The sequence below is a fragment of the Chironomus tepperi genome, unplaced genomic scaffold (assembly GCF_022539635.2).
Source record: "Chironomus tepperi strain 1889 unplaced genomic scaffold, CSIRO-AGI_Ctep_v1 contig_81, whole genome shotgun sequence".
NCBI classification, from domain to species: Eukaryota; Metazoa; Arthropoda; class Insecta; order Diptera; family Chironomidae; genus Chironomus; species Chironomus tepperi.
Genome location: NW_027226203.1, coordinates 26,132 through 45,954, shown reverse-complemented (window position 1 = coordinate 45,954; position 19,823 = coordinate 26,132). Strand labels below are relative to the sequence as shown.

General features: G+C 31.8%; 2 protein-coding genes across 2 annotated transcripts; both read right to left on the bottom strand.

The window, feature by feature from the left end:
• Positions 1-1,076: 1,076 nt before the first annotated feature.
• On the bottom strand, positions 1,077-16,032 carry LOC139085686 (voltage-dependent calcium channel subunit alpha-2/delta-3-like). The gene is made up of 13 exons (XM_070633800.1): positions 15,933-16,032; positions 15,721-15,802; positions 14,182-14,286; positions 13,765-14,116; positions 11,570-12,417; positions 10,805-11,002; positions 10,540-10,686; positions 10,199-10,306; positions 10,038-10,109; positions 8,768-9,562; positions 8,152-8,497; positions 1,750-2,276; positions 1,077-1,288 (listed from the first exon to the last, which is right to left on the bottom strand). Exons 1-13 carry the CDS (start codon positions 16,025-16,027, stop codon positions 1,169-1,171), a joined length of 3,795 nt encoding a protein of 1,264 aa, XP_070489901.1. The 5' UTR covers positions 16,028-16,032; the 3' UTR covers positions 1,077-1,168.
• Positions 4,749-7,500, bottom strand: LOC139085713 (GATA zinc finger domain-containing protein 15-like). The gene is made up of 2 exons (XM_070633842.1): positions 5,931-7,500; positions 4,749-5,592 (listed from the first exon to the last, which is right to left on the bottom strand). Exons 1-2 carry the CDS (start codon positions 7,476-7,478, stop codon positions 5,578-5,580), a joined length of 1,563 nt encoding a protein of 520 aa, XP_070489943.1. The 5' UTR covers positions 7,479-7,500; the 3' UTR covers positions 4,749-5,577.
• Positions 16,033-19,823: the final 3,791 nt, after the last annotated feature.

Here is a 19,823-nt window from a genome sequence, read left to right as displayed (position 1 = left end):
ACTTTAAGAGAGTAAGTTTTTCATTTTAAATTTTTTTTTTTTGAGTAGTTTTAAATTTAATGTTAGTGTAAGAAATATGAAAAAACTTTTCTTTTATAATACCTTGAGGATCGAGGGCAAAATGCTCATTTCATATGAGACTGAACACATTTAATTCTATCTACATTATTTATTTATTTTTTTTTTTTTGTCAGCATTTGATCGGGTTTTAAATGAAGATTGTAAGGAATAAATTGAAGAAAGCTCGAAGTTGACTCGGATTGGGATGGAATACTCGATTCTAGTTGACTAAAATTCATATGAAATTCGAGTCGAGTTTGAGATCAGAAATTGAATTTTTGTTTTATCGTTAAAACAAATTTTGTGAACTCTTGTAAGTCAGAACTCGAAGTTGACTTGATTTTTGTATGGAAACATCGAATTGACTTCGAATTCTAGTAAATTTTGGACATAAATTCTAATTTTTTGATTATTTTGAGTTTTAATTTAGTTGAAATTTAGTAAAAATTCCAAAATTTTAAATTCAATTTCCGTTTATTTATTCGGTAACGCTCTTAGTGGGCAGAGGGGGTTTGGACTACGCAATCAGGGAACTATTACTGAAAATCAAATTTCCACAGTCAAATGCTGACTTGAAATTTTCATATAAGCTTCAATTTTGTTCTTCGTTTTCATTATTCTCATTTTCTCTTTTTTGTACTGCATAAAAAATACGAAAAATTGTCATTTTTATATCATTTAGTAAAGTTTACAATAAGTTCATAGTAAATTAAAACTTTTCTTCATACTTTTGATTATTGTAAATCATTATTGGCACTTTTTATCATTTTTTAGGTTATTTTTTTCATTGGCATAAAGTTTAGGTATTCATAAATATATATTTTCATGAGAATAGATTTTAGTGAGCTTATGAGCTAGTAATCATGAGGATAGAGAATAGAAAAAGTTAATTTTTAAGAAGTTTATTTTAAGAATTTTTAAAAAAAATTTAATTTTTTTGCTAATTTTAAATTTAAAAGATTTTTTAACAAATTTTAAATAATTTTAAATTATCGAATTTCAAGTTCCTTGCTTTTTTTAAATTTCGTCATCAATTAATTAATATAAAAAAATTAGAATGAATTTCTGCTAAATCATTAAATATTCAGCATAAGTTGGTTCCTTTTGTTTATAAAAATTTGAGCATCATTAAGATTAACGAAGTTATTACTACAATTTTTCCTTTCAATTCTATACGATTTCCGCGTCCACAGAATGTTCGATCTCCATCAAATAGTGGTTTTGGTTCCTGTATTAAATGAGAATAAAGGAATAGTAAAGTTGATGGATTATTGATTATAAATGAGTTGTAGATGTCCAGTAGGGATTTCAGGATTAAAATCAAAATTAATATAATATCACTATTGAATACCAGTGTTGAAAACCCTAACCTGGACTAGAGTTTCTGATTCTAAATATTAGTTATCATATGGTATGACCGCAATTGACAACTACCTGACAGTATCAGTCAATATAACTGACAACATTTAGAACCAAAATCATGCATAGCAGTATTATGCCGCTGTACACAGGTTACCATCACTGCGTTAGAACTAAACATCACCTTGCCACTCACTACATCTAACGTATCTATGTCCACTTACGACTAATCCATCCAAATCAGACCTCAAAGTCAACTGTCCAAAACAAAACTCAGACTGTCGACTTCGAGCTCTGATTCAAAAAAGCAATAAAAAAATCGTTACTCACATTAGTATGATGGGTATAGCATGACTTTGAGTGCTTCCTATACAATGGCTTTTGTAATTTTTCACAGAATAATCCTTCATTACCAGCATAATTTATAACATTTGATGGCTCATTATAAATCTCAAATAGTTGACCATTTTTTTCACAATCACTCTTTTTAATCAATAAAATTAAATTGCTATTGGCTATACGTTGAACGACAAATGGTCTCTCACATTTATTATAAGGCCGACTAAAATTGCTTGCATCTAAGTTCAACATATATACTTGATTAAATTTATCACATTTTATTGGTCGCGTTCTATTGAAATGTCGCTTAAGCATGAATTCTGACCATAGCGGTCCCATTCTGCATTTACGGAGACGTTCTGCTAAATTTTCCATGCACTTTTTATACTCATCTGTTGTATTGTCTTTCTCTTTTACGCCATTCTCGGTGAGACATCTCTCGAATGAACCATCATCTAAATGTGGACAGAATGCTGACTTATCATCTTTGTAATAATACTGAGGATCTGGATACATAACTGGGAATGGGTAAGTAAATAAAATTTAGTATTAAATTGTGATAGTGCAAATGATTTTAAAGGACAGTACTATCAAGCTAGTTGCTTAGATTAAGTGACGCTTAGCTTAAGTGAAGTTCAGCTTAAGCGAAGCTCAGTTTGAGTAAAAATTAGCTTAAGTGACGCTCATCTTGAGTATTGCTCAGTTTAAGTGACGTTTAGCTTAAGTAATGCTCAGCTTAAGTGATGCTCAGCTTAACTGACGTTCAGCATGAGTAATATTCAGCTTAAGTAACGTTCAGCTTAAGAAATGCTCAGCTAGAGTGACGCTTAGCTTTAGTAATGTTCAGCTTAAGTGCCGTTCAACTTGAGTAATGCTCAGCTTATGTAACGTTCAGCATGAGAAATACTCAGCTTAGGTGACTTCAGCTTGAGTATTGCTCAACTAGATTGACGCTTAGCTTGAGTAATGCTGTGATTAAGCTACGCTCAGCTTCAGTAATTTTCAGCTTTAATTACGCACAGCTTGAGCAACCCTTAAAGATTTCAATACCAGAACTATCAAACGTATGCAGCACCGATAATCAGCACAGATACTCCATACATTTTGGTACAGTTACTGAGCACCCTAGCTGTAAAATTTTTTTTAATTGATTTATATTTTTTGAGACAAAAAGAAATATATAAAACTGATATTTAATTCACTTATAATATTAATTCACATTTTGATGTTTATTTCTGCTGATATCAATGTTTCAAGAAAATGCTATCCATTATCAATTTCATCATATCTTTTTATCCTATTCACATATAATTTAATCATTAATTTAGTCTTATTACACTTGTTATATTCTTATCAACTTACTCTTTTGGTATCACGGCAAATTTAATTAATAATTTACTTTTCTAATTTTTGCTCTTTTCAATGCTCTTCTCTAAGGGCTTCAAACTAAGAATCTTCTCTTGAAGTTCAAATATTAAAGTTCAAATTACGTTAAATCTTTTTAAATTTTCTAAGTACGTTATATTTGATTCATATTTCAGAGAATAAATTTTCATCTGAATATAAAATATAAACTAACGTTTATATTTTTACATTCCCACAACAGGGAAATAGAGATAGATAGAAATATAAATGTTGATTCTATCATATGTACTAAGATTTGAATTTAATCAGTTACAGTAAGTAATTTAGGTTGAATTAACATTCTCTAACTTGTCACATAGTATGACTTTACAAAGTTCTAACTTTTAGAATTTACAATATCTATAAGTCATAAGTAATGACATGAATTGATTAACAATATTTTAAGATTTCATGAAACAATCTTATATATAGTCTTGTGGACTTTAAACTTTAAATAATTATTGTAATAATATGATTTATAATTTAATAACTTGACTTGATAGTTGCACACGATTCTGGTGATCATCCAAAAATTGTCCATTATTCTTAGCGATGTGACTTCATATGATTTCGTCGATCTGTACAATTCCAATATGATTTGTTGTGTCCTTAACTCAAAAGTTCCTGATTCTATTGACTTCATAATTCAGCACGTCGTCACTGGCAAAGAAATCATAATATTTTGCTGAAAATATGTATAAAAAATTATTAGAATAATTTTCTTTCTCATGATATAATTATTTTATAATTTTTTGATTAAACTCATTTCTAATGAGCATATTAGTTTACTCATAAGCATATGTGTATGCTATGAATTCGTTGATCTATTCTTATTAATAAACTTTGTTAATTTATATGCATCTATTTGCATTAATTTTTTCATCACTTTCATCATCACTTTCACTCATAAATTTTCAAATTTTTTGATTCAACTCAACATGCTACTACCTGTTAATCCTTTTCTTGATGTTAAGCAATTGTAATTTGATCTTTATTTGATCTGTTCTATTTAATTATTTAATTAATTTATCTTGTCGTTTCCACGTTTAAAATTTTTTAATGTAAACAAATAATAAATCGACGCTTTAATGATTTTGAACTTCTAAGTTCAAACATTGAACCTTAACGGTTTTATGTACTAAAATTCTTATTTTAGTATAATTTTGTGTTTAAATGAAAAGATCATCTTTTCAAGTTTGCATCAAGCAATTAAATTGTTTAAAGGCCATTTTTGGTACCAATAAACGTTTGGTTTAATAATTTGTTGCATCTTTTGCAACGTAATTGTGTTTTTTGAGTGTTCTTAGTGCGTCGTTTAATAAATTTACAAATTAAGTGGAAAATTTATAACATGACTACAGATAGCATGATCTACCATAATGAGTGACTATTTAATAAAGTGAATGTGATATTATTGAAAGTTTTAATTAATTAATTTCTCGTGAAATATTTTAGATAATAATTTGAAGTTTTTGAGTACTAATACTCATCATCATGTCCAATTTTATAATGTGCTGTCCAATTCGTCTTCGCCATTTCCAGTCCAGTTTCATCGTTGATGTTTAGCCGACTTGCTTCAATTTTTTAGTTTTCATCTTGGTTCCTGGAATGAATGAAGTGAGTTTAATAAATTCGTGATTAATTAAATTCATTGGATTATGTGATTTTTTCTTTCTCTGTCTTTTAGAGTCATGATTATGGATGTATTTATGCTTCGATTTAGCTGTCTTATTGCGACGAGTTCTTTTCATCATAGATTTTCTAAGTGAAATCTTAGTTTTAATTTTTCGTGGCTTGCCATTATGTGACAATTTCCTTAGTTTTGATTTTATGTGTAACTTTTTAATGCGAGTATAGACATTATCGTCTATTTTATTTTCTTTAGTGCTAGATTTAGCATTTATGTTGCTCTTAACATTTAAGTTAAGTGAATCAATGACTAATTCTGTCATAACATTAATTGTAGAATCAGTTTCATTTTGCTTGCTTTTATGCAAAATGCTTTGAGAGTTCATGTTCTCAATAACGGTAGATTCAATTATTGAATATGTTTGTGTCGATACGTCATTATAAGTTTTTACATGCTTATCAATTATTGTCGTTTGACTTCCTGTGTCAACGTGAATAACATTAAATTTACTTTCATGTGCTAAAACATTACTGCTGTTAGTAAAAATATGAGTTGTTCGATTCGAGTTTTGGTAGTTACATAAATGATTTTTCATTTCTTCCGAAACATTTGTGTAAAATTGATTGTTAATTAAATTATCTATCAGTTCATTCACTGCGTTTGTGTCATTACCATTTGTAGTATTAATGTTGTTATTACGAGTTGTAGGAGTCTTTTCACTTTCTTCTTCGTTAGAAGTTTCCTCCAGCACATGAGAAGTGACTTCATCGGGTTTATTTATTGAATTAAGAGTTTTTCTCCTGAAACAAAATAATGAGATATGATTATGATCACAATTAGTTATTTTACATTTGAGATATTCTCTAAATGAACATGGATTATGTTGATTTTGTCCGCAGAACGTACATATTTTAGCTTTTTTTGCTAACTCTGAAACTGTTTTTCCGTCTAATTGCCATAATGTTTTACAATCATTTCCAGCATGATCATTAGTTTTGTGTAGCCAACAATAAAGTTGTGTCTTAACTTTATGCGACTGAATATCGTTGCTAACATTATTATTTTCTTTAATAAATGAATTTTTCATACCTGTCATATTAAAATTCAATCTGTGACTTTTTTCAAATTTAAGACCTACTTTTGCTTCTGACTTTTTGTCTGCATTCAACAGCTCGTCGTTTCTAATGCTAGCTTCTATTCTGGGAAGTTCCTTGTCCAAAACTTCAATCAGATGTTTCAATGATGGCACGATATTATTTTCATCAAGTATTGCTTGCTTACTTTCCCATTTATTACGAATGTAAGTAGGGATGACATTTACGATAGTGGCTAGGAAGCGTCTATTAGTATAATATGAGTAATCGTTATAGGCTTTTGCTAAAGTAGCAAAATTTCGGATTTTGTCTATGTATTCAACTAAATGCAATTTATTATCAGCTTTGATTTTACTGTGATTTTCAAGTAACGAAGCTTCTTTAGTTAAAAAATTAATATTATTTTTTAATCGTTTGTTGACATCTTCTATACACATTTCGTATGTTCTAGGATTAAACAATCCTTTTCCTCCTATACGTTTTACCGTATCGTCTTTAATGGCTGATTGTATTCTAATGACATTTTCGTCGTGATCATAAAGGTTTTTAGTACGAATAAATGAACTGTAAAAAACTGTCCACGTCAAATCAGAATCTGTTACTGTTGGAAGTTCTTTATATTGCAATTTTATGAAATAAAGTTGCATTTCATCGCTTCCATTGGTGTTGTTATTTAACGAACTTTTTTCATTTTGAATACAGTTACGAGCATAATTTTTATTTGGGATAGTTTTTCTATCAATGGTACTGGAAGTTGGATTACAATAATACGAATGATTAGGTTCACGGTTAATAAGATAATCTTTAGCCTCGGTATAATTACTTAAATTATTAATCTTAGGAGTTTTATTGATCGAATTACTAACATTTTGTACGATTTTCATACAATTAAAACATAAATAAGATTCTGATGAACTATCAGCTGAGTCTTCTTCATCGTCGCGTAAGCATATAGGATGACAGACAATATGGCAACCTCTACATACAAAACCATGCCTGTTGGCATTTTTATTACATATGTTGCAAATTCTGGATAATTTTGGAGAGTTATTAAATAAAGAAGTTGTTGCTGGATTATTAATTACGTTATTCCCCTCAATAAAATTAACATCAGAACGAATATTTCGAACTGTATCTTCATTTTGACTATGATTAGCGCGGGAAGACTTATTTAGGTTATGGGAAGTTGATCTAGCAATATTAGACTGGTTAAATTCATGATAATACTCTGAATCACTATTATTTTCTTCATTATTATGACTTTCAGGTGATAATGTATCATTATTTAAATTCTGTATCGCACTTTCCTCAACCATGTGAATTTCCATTTCTGGATCTTCATTATTATTATCATTTTTATTATTTACGGACGGTGTTCTTGACAAAGGCATGTTGCTTTCAGTTTCTGTATCAGTATTTGAATTTACGACATAAATTTTATGGTACTTACATGACCAATTGTTATTTTCACGTGTTTTGCAATTTTTTGACTTACAATTTTTGTGGATAAAATAATTACAATTTCGATCACTGCACTTAACTATTTTATCATATATTGATGATTTTTTATTGCACAGACAACACTTTTTCATTTATTAAAGCCTCTGCTTATTATTTGATATATTTTTTTGAAATTTTATTTTAGGTTATTTTTCTTTTGATTATTTTAACCAAAAGAGATAAAAATGTAAAATTTTTTTTAATTGATTTATATTTTTTGAGACAAAAAGAAATATATAAAACTGATATTTAATTCACTTATAATATTAATTCACATTTTGATGTTTATTTCTGCTGATATCAATGTTTCAAGAAAATGCTATCCATTATCAATTTCATCATATCTTTTTATCCTATTCACATATAATTTAATCATTAATTTAGTCTTATTACACTTGTTATATTCTTATCAACTTACTCTTTTGGTATCACGGCAAATTTAATTAATAATTTACTTTTCTAATTTTTGCTCTTTTCAATGCTCTTCTCTAAGGGCTTCAAACTAAGAATCTTCTCTTGAAGTTCAAATATTAAAGTTCAAATTACGTTAAATCTTTTTAAATTTTCTAAGTACGTTATATTTGATTCATATTTCAGAGAATAAATTTTCATCTGAATATAAAATATAAACGAACGTTTATATTTTTACACTAGCAATCTTCCATAAAAATGACACTCCAAAACCCATTTCCCCAAAAAATCATCAATTCCTTCAATAAAAATCCCCACAAATACAATCATAATCAAAATCAAATTTCAACTTACGATTCGGTACATAAGTCCGACTGACGGCATCAACAATTATATTTTTTAACGAGATTAATAAAGCTATAAATGTCGTCCATAAATGTTTTAATGGATGCCAAAATATTGTTGTTGCACTCGATACAATATTCATTAATAATTCATATTCTATATTACGATCTTCATAGCATACACCCTGATAGTCATAAACAGTCACAAATTTGTAAATATTATCGACCATTAAAGTATTCATTAATATATTTTCGACAGAACCGAAAAATTTTCCTTTATGCTGACGTCTTGAGTCGGCAATGATGTAGGCATTTGAGTCGAGGATGTAGCAGGTTTGTTCGACGTGTGGTGCGCACTATGGGAAAGAATAAAAGTTGGATATTAGTGGATAAAATGATAAAATCTCAAATTCGTGTCAATAGTCGTGCTTAGTGTGCGGTTTAGAATTTTAAAATGACATTTGTCGTATTTTATGGACGAATTTAGTTCCAAATTGCGTCCAAACTTAAAAGTCATGCTCTATTTGCACATTTTATGTCAGAAATCGCATATAATTTACGATTCTAGGTCAATATAAAATACATGCATCCAGTTCCAATAAAATTTAATATAAATATTCCCTTACCTTATCACCAAATAAATTCTCAAGTTCCTCATGTGGAAATTGAAAGCCCACAACCGCAACTGGAGCACTTTCATCTCCATTCGTAGCATAGACAGTCGATGTGACGGTGATTAATGGATGATCTTGATGTTGAGCATCAAATGGCAGTGAATAGATGAAACTTTTTTTGTCTAAACTTTCATGTCGATTGAACTCAACAGCATGCTTATACCAATCCTCATCGATTGAATTCTTAAAGCTATTTCCAAACTCATCACTGAGTTTTTTATTCTCAAGCTCGTCATCTTCAAATATTTTGAATCTTAATAGTCCACTGTGGGTGGATATGAAGGTGGAATAAATCTTGTACTTTTTAAAAATTGGCTTAATTTCACTTGACTTTATTTGTGGAAATTTTTCGGTAGCTTTTGCATCAAACATTACTGCCTGTACAAGCTTTTGGTCACATTTGTAAGCTCCTTTTTCGTTCCTTCCCGTCTTCCACTTCCAACCACTTTTCTCAAATTTCTCAATATAATATTCGAGTTCCTCCTCAGGTGACATCTCACAATCATCTGGATCAATTTGACCCAATTTTATATCCTCAAAATTCTTTCTCAATGAACGACAATAAATCCATTCAGGATGTAATCGATAATTGCCTTGAAAATATTTCAATATTGATTTACTGCCTTTTTCATGATCGGGAATTTGAATTTGATTTTGTGCGTCACCAGGAAATGTCACGACAACTGTAAATGGTGTTTGATCGATTTTCTTCCAGTAGTAATGACGATTGAATCTCATCGCGCGATGCTAAATGTATGGGGGGGACATGAAAATGATTAAGTAGACAGGAAATTTTATTTGTTAGTTAAATTAGTGGATGTATTTGTTTGTAGTGTTTCCCGAGCAACATGCTTATGGGGGGGCCTTGTTGTGGGGTGTATTGGCATTTTATTGAGTTTGTAGAGTTTCTTGAAAAGCAGAAAAGTTAAATTCTAGTTTCTAAAGTTCTATTGCAGCTTTTGTTGATTCATATCATAATGTAGACCAGATGTGGGCAACCAGAGTGCCGTGACACACCGGAATACCGTCAAAAATGATCGAAAATGCCACAAACTCTATGTTTTGCACGATCTCAATCAAGACTAACCCCCAAGATGTGCACCAAAAAACAAAATCTTGTCCACCACTGGCCCAAACCCCCAAAAGCTCCACCTCCTTATCAACAACCCCTCACATGTCAGTCTCACCCACAATACTCTATAATCTATTCTTAGCAACTCACCATATCATCATAATGTTGAACGATTGGCAGAATATTTGAACCCAAGTTGTTATCAATCATTGATTTTCTCATCTAAATATGAATGAATAAGAAATGAATAAAAGCAGAAATTCTTAATCAATCATAATAAACATGTAAAAGAAGAAGGCATTATTACTTACAGCTAACAGACCAGGATTAAAGTCCCTTGCAGTCTTGCTATCATCAATCAGTTCAACTTCAACCATATCGACAGAATTAAATGACGGTTTTAGAAGCTCATGTTGAAACTAGAGTGGGATTGAATGGAAAATTGAGGTTAGTTTGTGATATTATTAGGAATTTGAAGGATGTAGATGTATTTTAGTGTTAGGTCGGTCTCAAAAACGTGTTTTGATTCAGGTACGATCCTAATCTAGAGAGGACCCTAACCTTCTGATTATTCATGAATTTATGAGGAAAAACGAGTGTGCCGCGACACACATGTCACCCACCACTGCCCCAACCCTTCAACAATACTCACAAATGGTCGAAAATCTGGATGCGCAAAAATATATCCATTTTCGTCTATTACAAATGCATATCCATTTACGCCAAGACGGAATTGTTGAAACAGTCTTTCAAATTCATATAAAGGCACATCAATACCAACAACTCCATGTAGTGATGACTTAATGACATAACATGAAGAAAAATCCAAACAAATTACATGGACATTAGTTAGCAAAGTTAGTTCTGATGACAAAGTTTTGTCATATGTTATATGTCAAATTAAGAACCATACTCACCGATTTGGTATCTTGTTCAAATGCTGGCATTGCTACTGTTGTCATAAAGACATATTTCCGAGACGGTGGATCATCATCGTCCTCATCCTGTCTAATACATGGATAATACTGATAATGTTTTAAGTAATCGACCATCCTAGCACGTTGCATATCTCTTTGTTTGCAATTCCAATCATAATTTGTTATTCTATATGCGTCCTGATGTATGAGAAGGATGACATGGAGAAGAGAAATGTGAGAAATTACGGAATTAGGACAAATAAATTAAAAGTGTGACGAAGAAGTTTTGTGAGAAGTTTTTAAGGAAAGTTTGTTTGAGCGCGGATTACTCGGTGATGGAGATTCCAACTAAGCAGCATGTGGAGTTGATGCTAGGAGATTTGGAGATTCTAGAGTGAGGTGGACCTGGAATTTATCCTATGGAGAGTACTGCTTGGACATATTGTAGTGTACATGCGATAGATCGACCCCAATAGGGTCTTAAGCATGTAAAATTTACTTTAAAATACTTAGTAAGGGTTCCCGATGCTGTGGCCAAGACCAGACGATTCCCAGATTGCCCCGGTGCCGACACTTCTGGATAGTCTCGATCCAGACATTTCCCAGGTACTCTCGGTCTCGGAAAAACTTCGGGAAACCTTGTCAAGCCTCTTAATCAATTTCCTCAAACAGCACCATTTGATAACATTTTAATCACACAAATCCCATCACAAAATACCCGCGCTCACCAACCTAAACATAGAAAAAAACTATATTCAATCTTACCATAATATCAGCATAAACAGCTGACCATATAATTGGATTTTGTGTTCTATTTAATGCTAATGGTCTCGCCATAACAGGCAAATATTTTAAAACTTGTTCACGTGTTTCTGTTTTCGTATCGATTTGCACATAATATCCACGATTCTCACATGCCATCAATTTAACTTGCTCATAATCGTGCTCGGGTATCATCTCACCAATTAAGTAACTAAATACTCGTACTTGATTACCTTTATCCCAATTATTTACTTTAAATATATCTTGAATTGTCTTATTATATTCCATACCATCTGTAATCAGCATAATTGCCTGATTACAATGTGATCCCCTCTCTCTCGTCTGACTTAACAATTTAAATGTATGATTGAGCGCTTCAGCTAGATCCGTTTGATCTTCTGCCTCAATATTACCCAATGCTTGCTTTAATTCAAATATATTTGCACTCGTTGCTTGAATTAATTTGTCACTGATGTTTTTGCATTCAATAATCGGTCGAATTGTGTCATTGAATGAGAATACATTAACAAAATCATTAATTGTTAATGTATCGAGTATATTTCTCACGACATCAATTGCTATATCAAGTCGTGTGCCAACCATTGAACCAGACTGTTCAATCAATATGATGATATCTTTTGATGATGTTGCAGCATTTGTGAACCAATGTCTCATACGACAATCATAAATATTCATTGGATAAAAGTTCCAACTTGTTGCTGGATAATGACGAAATAGACCCGATGAATTGCAAAAATATTGCCATCCAATTGTTGGATCTTCTTTGTAATTTGCTTCGAATGCTTTATCGATGGATTTTGAGCGATGAATTATTTTCGTTATGTTAATGTCTAAATGGAAATTAAAAAAATAAGAAGTGGAATTAGGAAAATTATTCATAATTATTGAAGAAATAGAAATGCTGTGGATGTGGAATGAGGATTTGCTTTGAAATAATTTTCTGTATAAGCAGCGAAAAGTTACGGCGACTAAACTGTTTTCTTTTAAACTTAATGAACGGATATTGTTAATTTCCGTTTGCTCTAAGCAAATTATCCTTAACATACTTCCGGTTCTTGGAAATGGGTTTTCGCTTATTTGACCTTGGAGGATAAGAGCTTTATTAGGTTTAATGAGGTTACTGCTTTAATATAGGATGAAATTCACAAATTCATGGAAAAGACTAAATGATAAATTTGTGGGAAATTGTCCCAAATTGACAGTAAGATTTGGAAAGATTTAGGCATTCTCGAGCAGCAAAACAGGGAAAACTGCATTTCTCGCTGTAAAAATCAGTCAACATTAGAAATCACAGTGCCATCAGAGCTATTTCAAGTTTCAAGTTTTAAAGGTTTGACATAGTTTCGCTCCAAAAGCAGTTTAATTAGATGTCAAAATAGAGAATCTGTACAAGCTTTGTGATATGGCCAGTAACAGAGTCAGATGGAAGGCATTTTGTAATATCCTAGGCTCCAAGTCGGAGCTTGGTTCCAGTAAGTTAGTAATAGTTTCGCCCTTGGGAATTAGGGAAAACCTAAGTCTGACTCTTAAGTTGACCAAATGTCAAGTACACTCCTTCTCTGGATATTCTCTGTTACCACTAAATTTACTGCTGGCAACTGAGCCCTGTGCCAGGATATGCACTTAAAAGGATAGAAAAGTCTATCCATACTAGGTTTTTCAATCCCGGGTTCATCAAATTGTATGTAATCCCGGGTTTGATTTGTATTCAATTGAAAACCCTAACCCATGTCCTACCTGAACGGTGGCAGCCGCACAATCAGGATAATCATTATAAGATTTACAATATACCATCTCCGAACCTCGCTCCGTGGTACCCAATATGTACAAAGAAAGCAATCAAATGCAAAAAGGACTTTCCTTAGTTGCCTTAGTTTACATGCTGGGATATTCGTAGAAGCAATCGGTTCTTTTACACCCTAATCAAAGAAGCTTATATAAGATTACTGAAGTGCCCTAAAAATGGTATGTCATATTCACAAAATAATAATGGACGTCAATTCTTGACGTATATACCTAAAACAAAAATAAATCTCCAGACCTAACAAATCCACCCATACACAAATTTTCTTTTTCGATTCTCACAAATCCATCAATAATCCATCCAACAACATTTCCACGAAATTCGATTGCCATAAGATGCAAATCGATCAACAATAAATCCATCAATTTTCTACCTTTATCATACACATCGACTGGTACAAATACACCAGCTTCTTTTGACTTGATATCAACTTCTTCACTAAATGATGATATTTTCTCCTTATCATCATCATCATCCTCACCATCACCATCTAAATCTTTGATGTCTGATTTAATACAAACTGGAGCATCAAAATTTGGCTTTCTCTTTTTTGTGTAGTTTGTCTCCTGTGACAATTGTTCAAGACGTAGATTTTTAGCCTCTTTTTCCTTATCAAGTTCCTTTTTGTGCTTATCACGCTGTCGTATATTACGGAATGTATAATTAGCAAACATTGTTGAATTGTCTTGAATTTTTGGGATTTTTTGAACCTCCAATGCTATTCTCTGTAAGGAAATAAAAGATCCGCTAGGAAATGATGGACATTTGTTGAAAAATAATGATGACTCACCTTCACAGCATCTATCCTTAAATGAAGAAATGAATGTAAATCTTTTGCAATTTCCTCAACAATTTTCTTTCCATTTTTGCTAACGACTTTTGCTTGCGAAAAGCTCTGTTTTTTGGGGGAAAATGAGAAAAATGTAAACAACTAGTTGAATATATATTCATGGCTATTATTGTCATATGATGAACTGTTGTTGTACTCCAATACTGACGTCATTGAACATATGATAGATTCAACAGAGTAGCGAGTCATTCATTCACTACTACAACTTGGATATTTACACATTTTCATATCACATTCGCTTCCCTTCTGGCTATGTTTTCTTTTTTGCCCTTTTTTTGTACTCATTTTCTCTCTTTTCATTTTCATATTCACTCACATTCTCACTCTGTGACGTCATTGGAAATTTTTTTTTTTTCAAAAGGTACTTGAAAGTGCTTTTTTTGGGGTGGATTTTTGGTATTCATTTTGGAGTTCTTGAGAAAAGCGCTTTTTAAATTTTTTTTAAAGATTTTTCAATTTTTTTATGAATTTTTCTATTCAAATCAATTAAAGACCTTAATTAAGCTATTATGAAAATTTCAAGCAATTTTAAATTCCACCAAAAAAACCGTTAAACTCTCAAATTTTAAAAAATCCAACATGGCGGTCACTCCTTCCACTTCAAAAAGTTTTTACGATTTATTTCTTTTTAGGATGCTGATTCAAGCAGAATTATTGATTATTTTCACATCTACTACATGGCACGAGTTCAACAATATAGATCTTATGAATGAATAATTCTTATTTTCCGCAATATTTGAGTATAAAGTTTATAGCCACGTGGTGACTTGAGTGGAAGTTTTTTGATAATTAAAATTTGAAGCTCTTGACTTTAGGTTAGTGAACTTAAAGTGTATTAAGCTACTAAGTGGAAGAATAAAAGTATTGTGGCAGTAAATTAAGAATTAAAGCTCTAATTTTCCTATTGTAATTACCATTTTAGATACATAACATTCACCCACCCACTTCATAAAATTTGTAGATTCACCACTTCATATCAATCTAAAACTCGCAAATGAGATTAAAATTTAGCTCATTTACTGTCAATTTGATTGAGTATACTGTGTAAAAATAGCAATACATAATCAAGATACGGAAAGTTATAAAGATAAAAAAAAGCGAAATTTAGATGATAAAATAGACGATAATGATTATCTAGAAGCAGCAACTGTTTATGAGCTACTCAAAAATTACTGTGCACTTGAAAATGTTGTCTAATTTCACGCACCTATTACTCAATAACTATATTCAGTTCCATAAAAATGCCACTAGTATTTTTTTTTTATTAATTTATCCACCTGAAGCTCTAATTTCATTTTGTAAGACACGCAAACGTAAATAATTAATATATCTAATTAAAATGTCAGTTAGACACACGAACAGTCAGACAAAAATTCAACCGTAATTGTGAAGTTAAATTCACAAATTAGACTTAATAGAACTCTACGCGCGAAAAAATAAATAACGTGCTTATAAATTGTGTCCAATTGCATTCCTTACCTCTTGCACTTCGGATCGTTTCGTTACTGTTTCTGCAATATCCAACAACTTTCCGCCAATTTGTTTTGACAATTGTTGAACCCTTGGCGACAGTAAAGAAAAATAATTGAAAATTATTTTAAAATTCCTTCATATTTCATCCTTAAGATGAGGAAGTTCTTTCTTCTTTATTTTTTGGCATCAAAATCATGTCGTCGAGGAGCTGTACTCACATCTCAAAATCGATTGCATCGAGACTTTGGGCGCCAGAAATCTTTGTATAGAAATTAATCATTATCAACACTAAAATCACATTCACTTTCGTCATTTTGAACTATTCATTCACTTTATTGCTATGAATTTAAATTAAAATTTGATAAAATGTTGATGAAAACTACATTAAATTTAACTTTTTTTTATTTTATAATAAAAAATCAAACAGAAAAAGACGACTTTTTTGTAGGAACTGAATCTTGCTTCTATCTTCAGCTGAACGACAAGAGAAAATCGTCAATTTTGTGCTTTTTATTTTATAAAATTTCCTCTTTTCATTCACTTATTACAACTTGTATTCGCGCAGTCTCACTACGTCATTGTATCCCCGAGAAATGGAAAAATAACAAGCACGGAGATGAGTTTTTATGACTCCTGCTTTTGCTACTCCGCTCTGCACGAACCAAAAAAAAATCATTCTTTTAAATTTTTCCAAGGCCATTTTTAGGATTAACGTTACATTTCGTTGCCTTTATTTTTATATGCCTCAGTTCTTTTTCGCATGCATGCACGGCACTTGGTGATATTTAGTGGAGTTATTTATATGTATCATTTACATACATGAATGGAATAAACTGGAAATTGAAGCTGAATAATCCTTTTTTTTTATCATTTCCAAAATAAAAGAGAGATTCGCTTCGGTTTATGGAAATTGGCTCTGATGCCTTTTTGGGTTTGTTTTTTTGGAGCAAAATTTATTTACGCTTTGGGACATTTTTTTCTGCTTTTTTAAGGATTTTGGGGTAATTCGTTTGATTGTTCGAGGATTTTGGGGGTCTTTGATGCCATTCAAGACTATATGTTATTTTAGTATTGACAAAATCCTTTGAAAATGCTTTGATATTCTGTGAATGGTTGAATGAAAACAACAAAGTCTTAGAAATGACAACAAATAGATAGCTTTAAGGTTGCTAAGTAGCAAAGCACATGACAAAACATTTTTTCCCCCACCAATGTTCATAACTTAAACAAATAAAGTTGGTAATGATGGGTAATAATGCAGTGAAGAAGTCACGTAGACGACTCAAAAGGGGTGAAATGTGAAGATGTGTTCCTTTATGTCATGAAATTAGCAATTTTAGGCTTCTTTTCATTTTGTGGTGAAATTAACACGAATGCATGGTTCATACTTAATAGGGACTCTTGTTTCTTCTTTTTCTACGCATTTATGGTGTTTGGGTGTTTGTACTGGAGGGCTATATGAGTGTTTGCACACAAATTCAACCATGGTATGTGGTTAGCTTAGAAGCCTCAATATAGTCTTACTTTGAAACTACAATTGGCAATTTGCAGGCGGAAGCCGGCGATAGAACTAGCTAAAGGCATTATCTGAGGAAGACCATGGATCACAGTTGTTCTGTAAGGCCATCGAAGGAAGTTGAAACTTCAAATAGAAACGCAGTGCAAACTCGAAATATAGATGATTCTTGGGTATCGAATCATATGTTAGGCAAATCTGCTATTGCAATAGTTAGGCCTCTATTGCTGATTTTTTAAGCAACAGACCGAATATTTCTATAAATTACTCTTTGGTTTGGCTGCAGATTCAATTCTAATCAGAGTTAGATTTTTAAAATTCTTACATAAAGAGCTGTAGATGTGACAAGGACTCGTATCATGTTCAGAACATCATGCGTCGTTAAATATTATTTGCCAGTCAAGATTTACCTGATATAATTGATGAATCTATGCTTGTTAAACTGCGAAATCAGCTTCAACATAAATATCGCCACAATCAGAGTTGGCAGGACTTTGGAGTCCGGTTCCATTTTTTTTTTTTTTTGGAGTCCTGCTAACTCTGGCCACAATGATTAAAACTCAAAAAATATCACAAAATTCCATCATTTTTGATTACAACAATCTCAATTATGTTATGGCATGTTTAAGTACAATATTATAATTACAAGATAGCCTGTGATGAACCAAAGTATAATCTTATTTAGATCATAATGCAAATTTTCATACCTTCAAAAAAGGTCCGCGACTCAAGACAACAAAAGAAGAGAATTAGAATATTAATAATGGATGGTCCAGCAGATCAAACACAGCGTTACATCTAGCACTGCATCTCATTAAAGGTGCAAAGGTTCCTTAACCTTTTTTTTTTTGTCATGCTACTTATCTGTCACGACATGACCGTATCTTCAATGCTAATTCATCTTAAAACACCATAAAAAAAAGCAGAAAATTCTCATCAAAATGTAAGACATAGTCGAGAATATCCATAAATATTTCAGTAAGTCTCTCGCATAAAAATGAAGATAGAAAGAAAAAAATCAACTTCCGTGACATCTTTTTTCCCAATCTTCACCCACTTCCAGGAAAGACTTCTTTCATTTCATCATCAATGAAGATTAAGACACATACATATAAGTATATGAGACATGAGCCGGAGAGTTCTGAAGTAACTAATCCATGCACATTAATTTTATTGCCAGTTTTTTTTCTTGCTTTCTCGTCTTTTAGTCATACCATATTGCATACACTGACATGTGTTTCATTGTCGAAACATAAATCTCTCCACTCTCAGGGGTCGTATGGATGTTAGGGAATGGTGTGAGGAAGAGAACTTACTTGCTGTAACCATGGAACTATGTGGAGTTTAGGTTACAACAAATGGCTTTCCATGTGGCGCTGTTGATGGTTCTGGCATCTAATTTGTACAACTTCTCTGTCCGTACGTAGGGTTTCTGAAGGTGTTAACGACAAAAGGAAAACATCCGTTGATGGCACCCAAAATTGAAAACGCAAAACGGCCGTTTTTGAAAATGTCGTTTTTCAGAAACCCTATCCGTACGTTGAGGTGGTTCCATTGAATTCAGAAATGGTCGGAGTTGTAAACCTTGACATTTAGTCTGCTTCGGAGTCAGACTACAGTCCTCTCCCCTTGGGGTCCTCTCAGGCTCCCGAGGATGGAATGAGTCAAAGACAGCATTATTTTGAGATAGGCTCTGGTTGTGAGTTTTGTCACCAAAATCCTCATCTCTGTGGAGTCCTCCCTACATCTCTACAGAGCATCATCAAGCTATTCATACCATTTCACAAAATCAAATAAAATGCTGCTCCATTACATCCAATTGACCCCCCTTTTTTTCGGTTCATCTCATCATTTCTGAGTTCATTTCATTAAGTCGCCTTGTGAGGATCAAGACTCAACTTAGATATGATGAACGAAATATTTAATTTTTTTTTCTTAAATGTTAATAATCACTTATAGCTTGCTTATAGCTTTATGACTGTCATTTTCTATTTCTTTCTAAGTCTTAATGATGAGATAATGTCTTGTTTCATATGTTGACAGGTGCAGTGGAACTAAACATTTGGGTATATATGTCGTTGATCTTGATATGTGTTTTGTATGAACTGCCACAACCTGTGTGTTAATTAAATTTTTGCTCGATGCTCGTAAAATAATCTAATCTTATCATAACTCACATTTACATGAGACTCCATCTACATTTATTTTATAAGTCTTATGTGAGATTGAAGAAGTCAGAAAAAATGAGGAAATTGTGAATAAAATTTATAATGTCAATGTGACTGTTTCTCTTGATTGACTCAATAATTTTGTATATTTTTGAGATGCACAGGTGGAATTTTGTTTTATTTTTATTGAGTAGTTTAATGTGTCAGCAATTTAATAATAGTTAGCTTAAATTAGAATTTATAACCTAATAGCGAATGAAATAGAATGATCTGTCTATTTTATAGGACTTAATAATTCTTTTAGTGCTCATATTTTTGACGAATCCTGGATATGCCTTCATTTTAGGCTGTAATTAATAAAAGTGGATTGATTGTGCCATTGTCTTGATTGGAATAATTCTATTTGTTCTTCAAACAGCAGCTGA

Excerpts from the sequence above, each read along its gene's own strand:
- LOC139085686 (XM_070633800.1), bottom strand. The coding sequence starts at position 16,027 with ATGACGAAAGTGAATGTGATTTTAGTGTTGATAATGATTAATTTCTAT. Across the intron at positions 8,498-8,767 it reads AGAATTTATTTGGTGATAAG|TGCGCACCACACGTCGAACA; the intron begins GTAAGGGAATAT and ends TCTTTCCCATAG. Across the intron at positions 2,277-8,151 it reads TCGGACTTATGTACCGAATC|TTATGTATCCAGATCCTCAG; the intron begins GTAAGTTGAAAT and ends ACCCATTCCCAG.
- LOC139085713 (XM_070633842.1), bottom strand. The coding sequence starts at position 7,478 with ATGAAAAAGTGTTGTCTGTGCAATAAAAAATCATCAATATATGATAAA.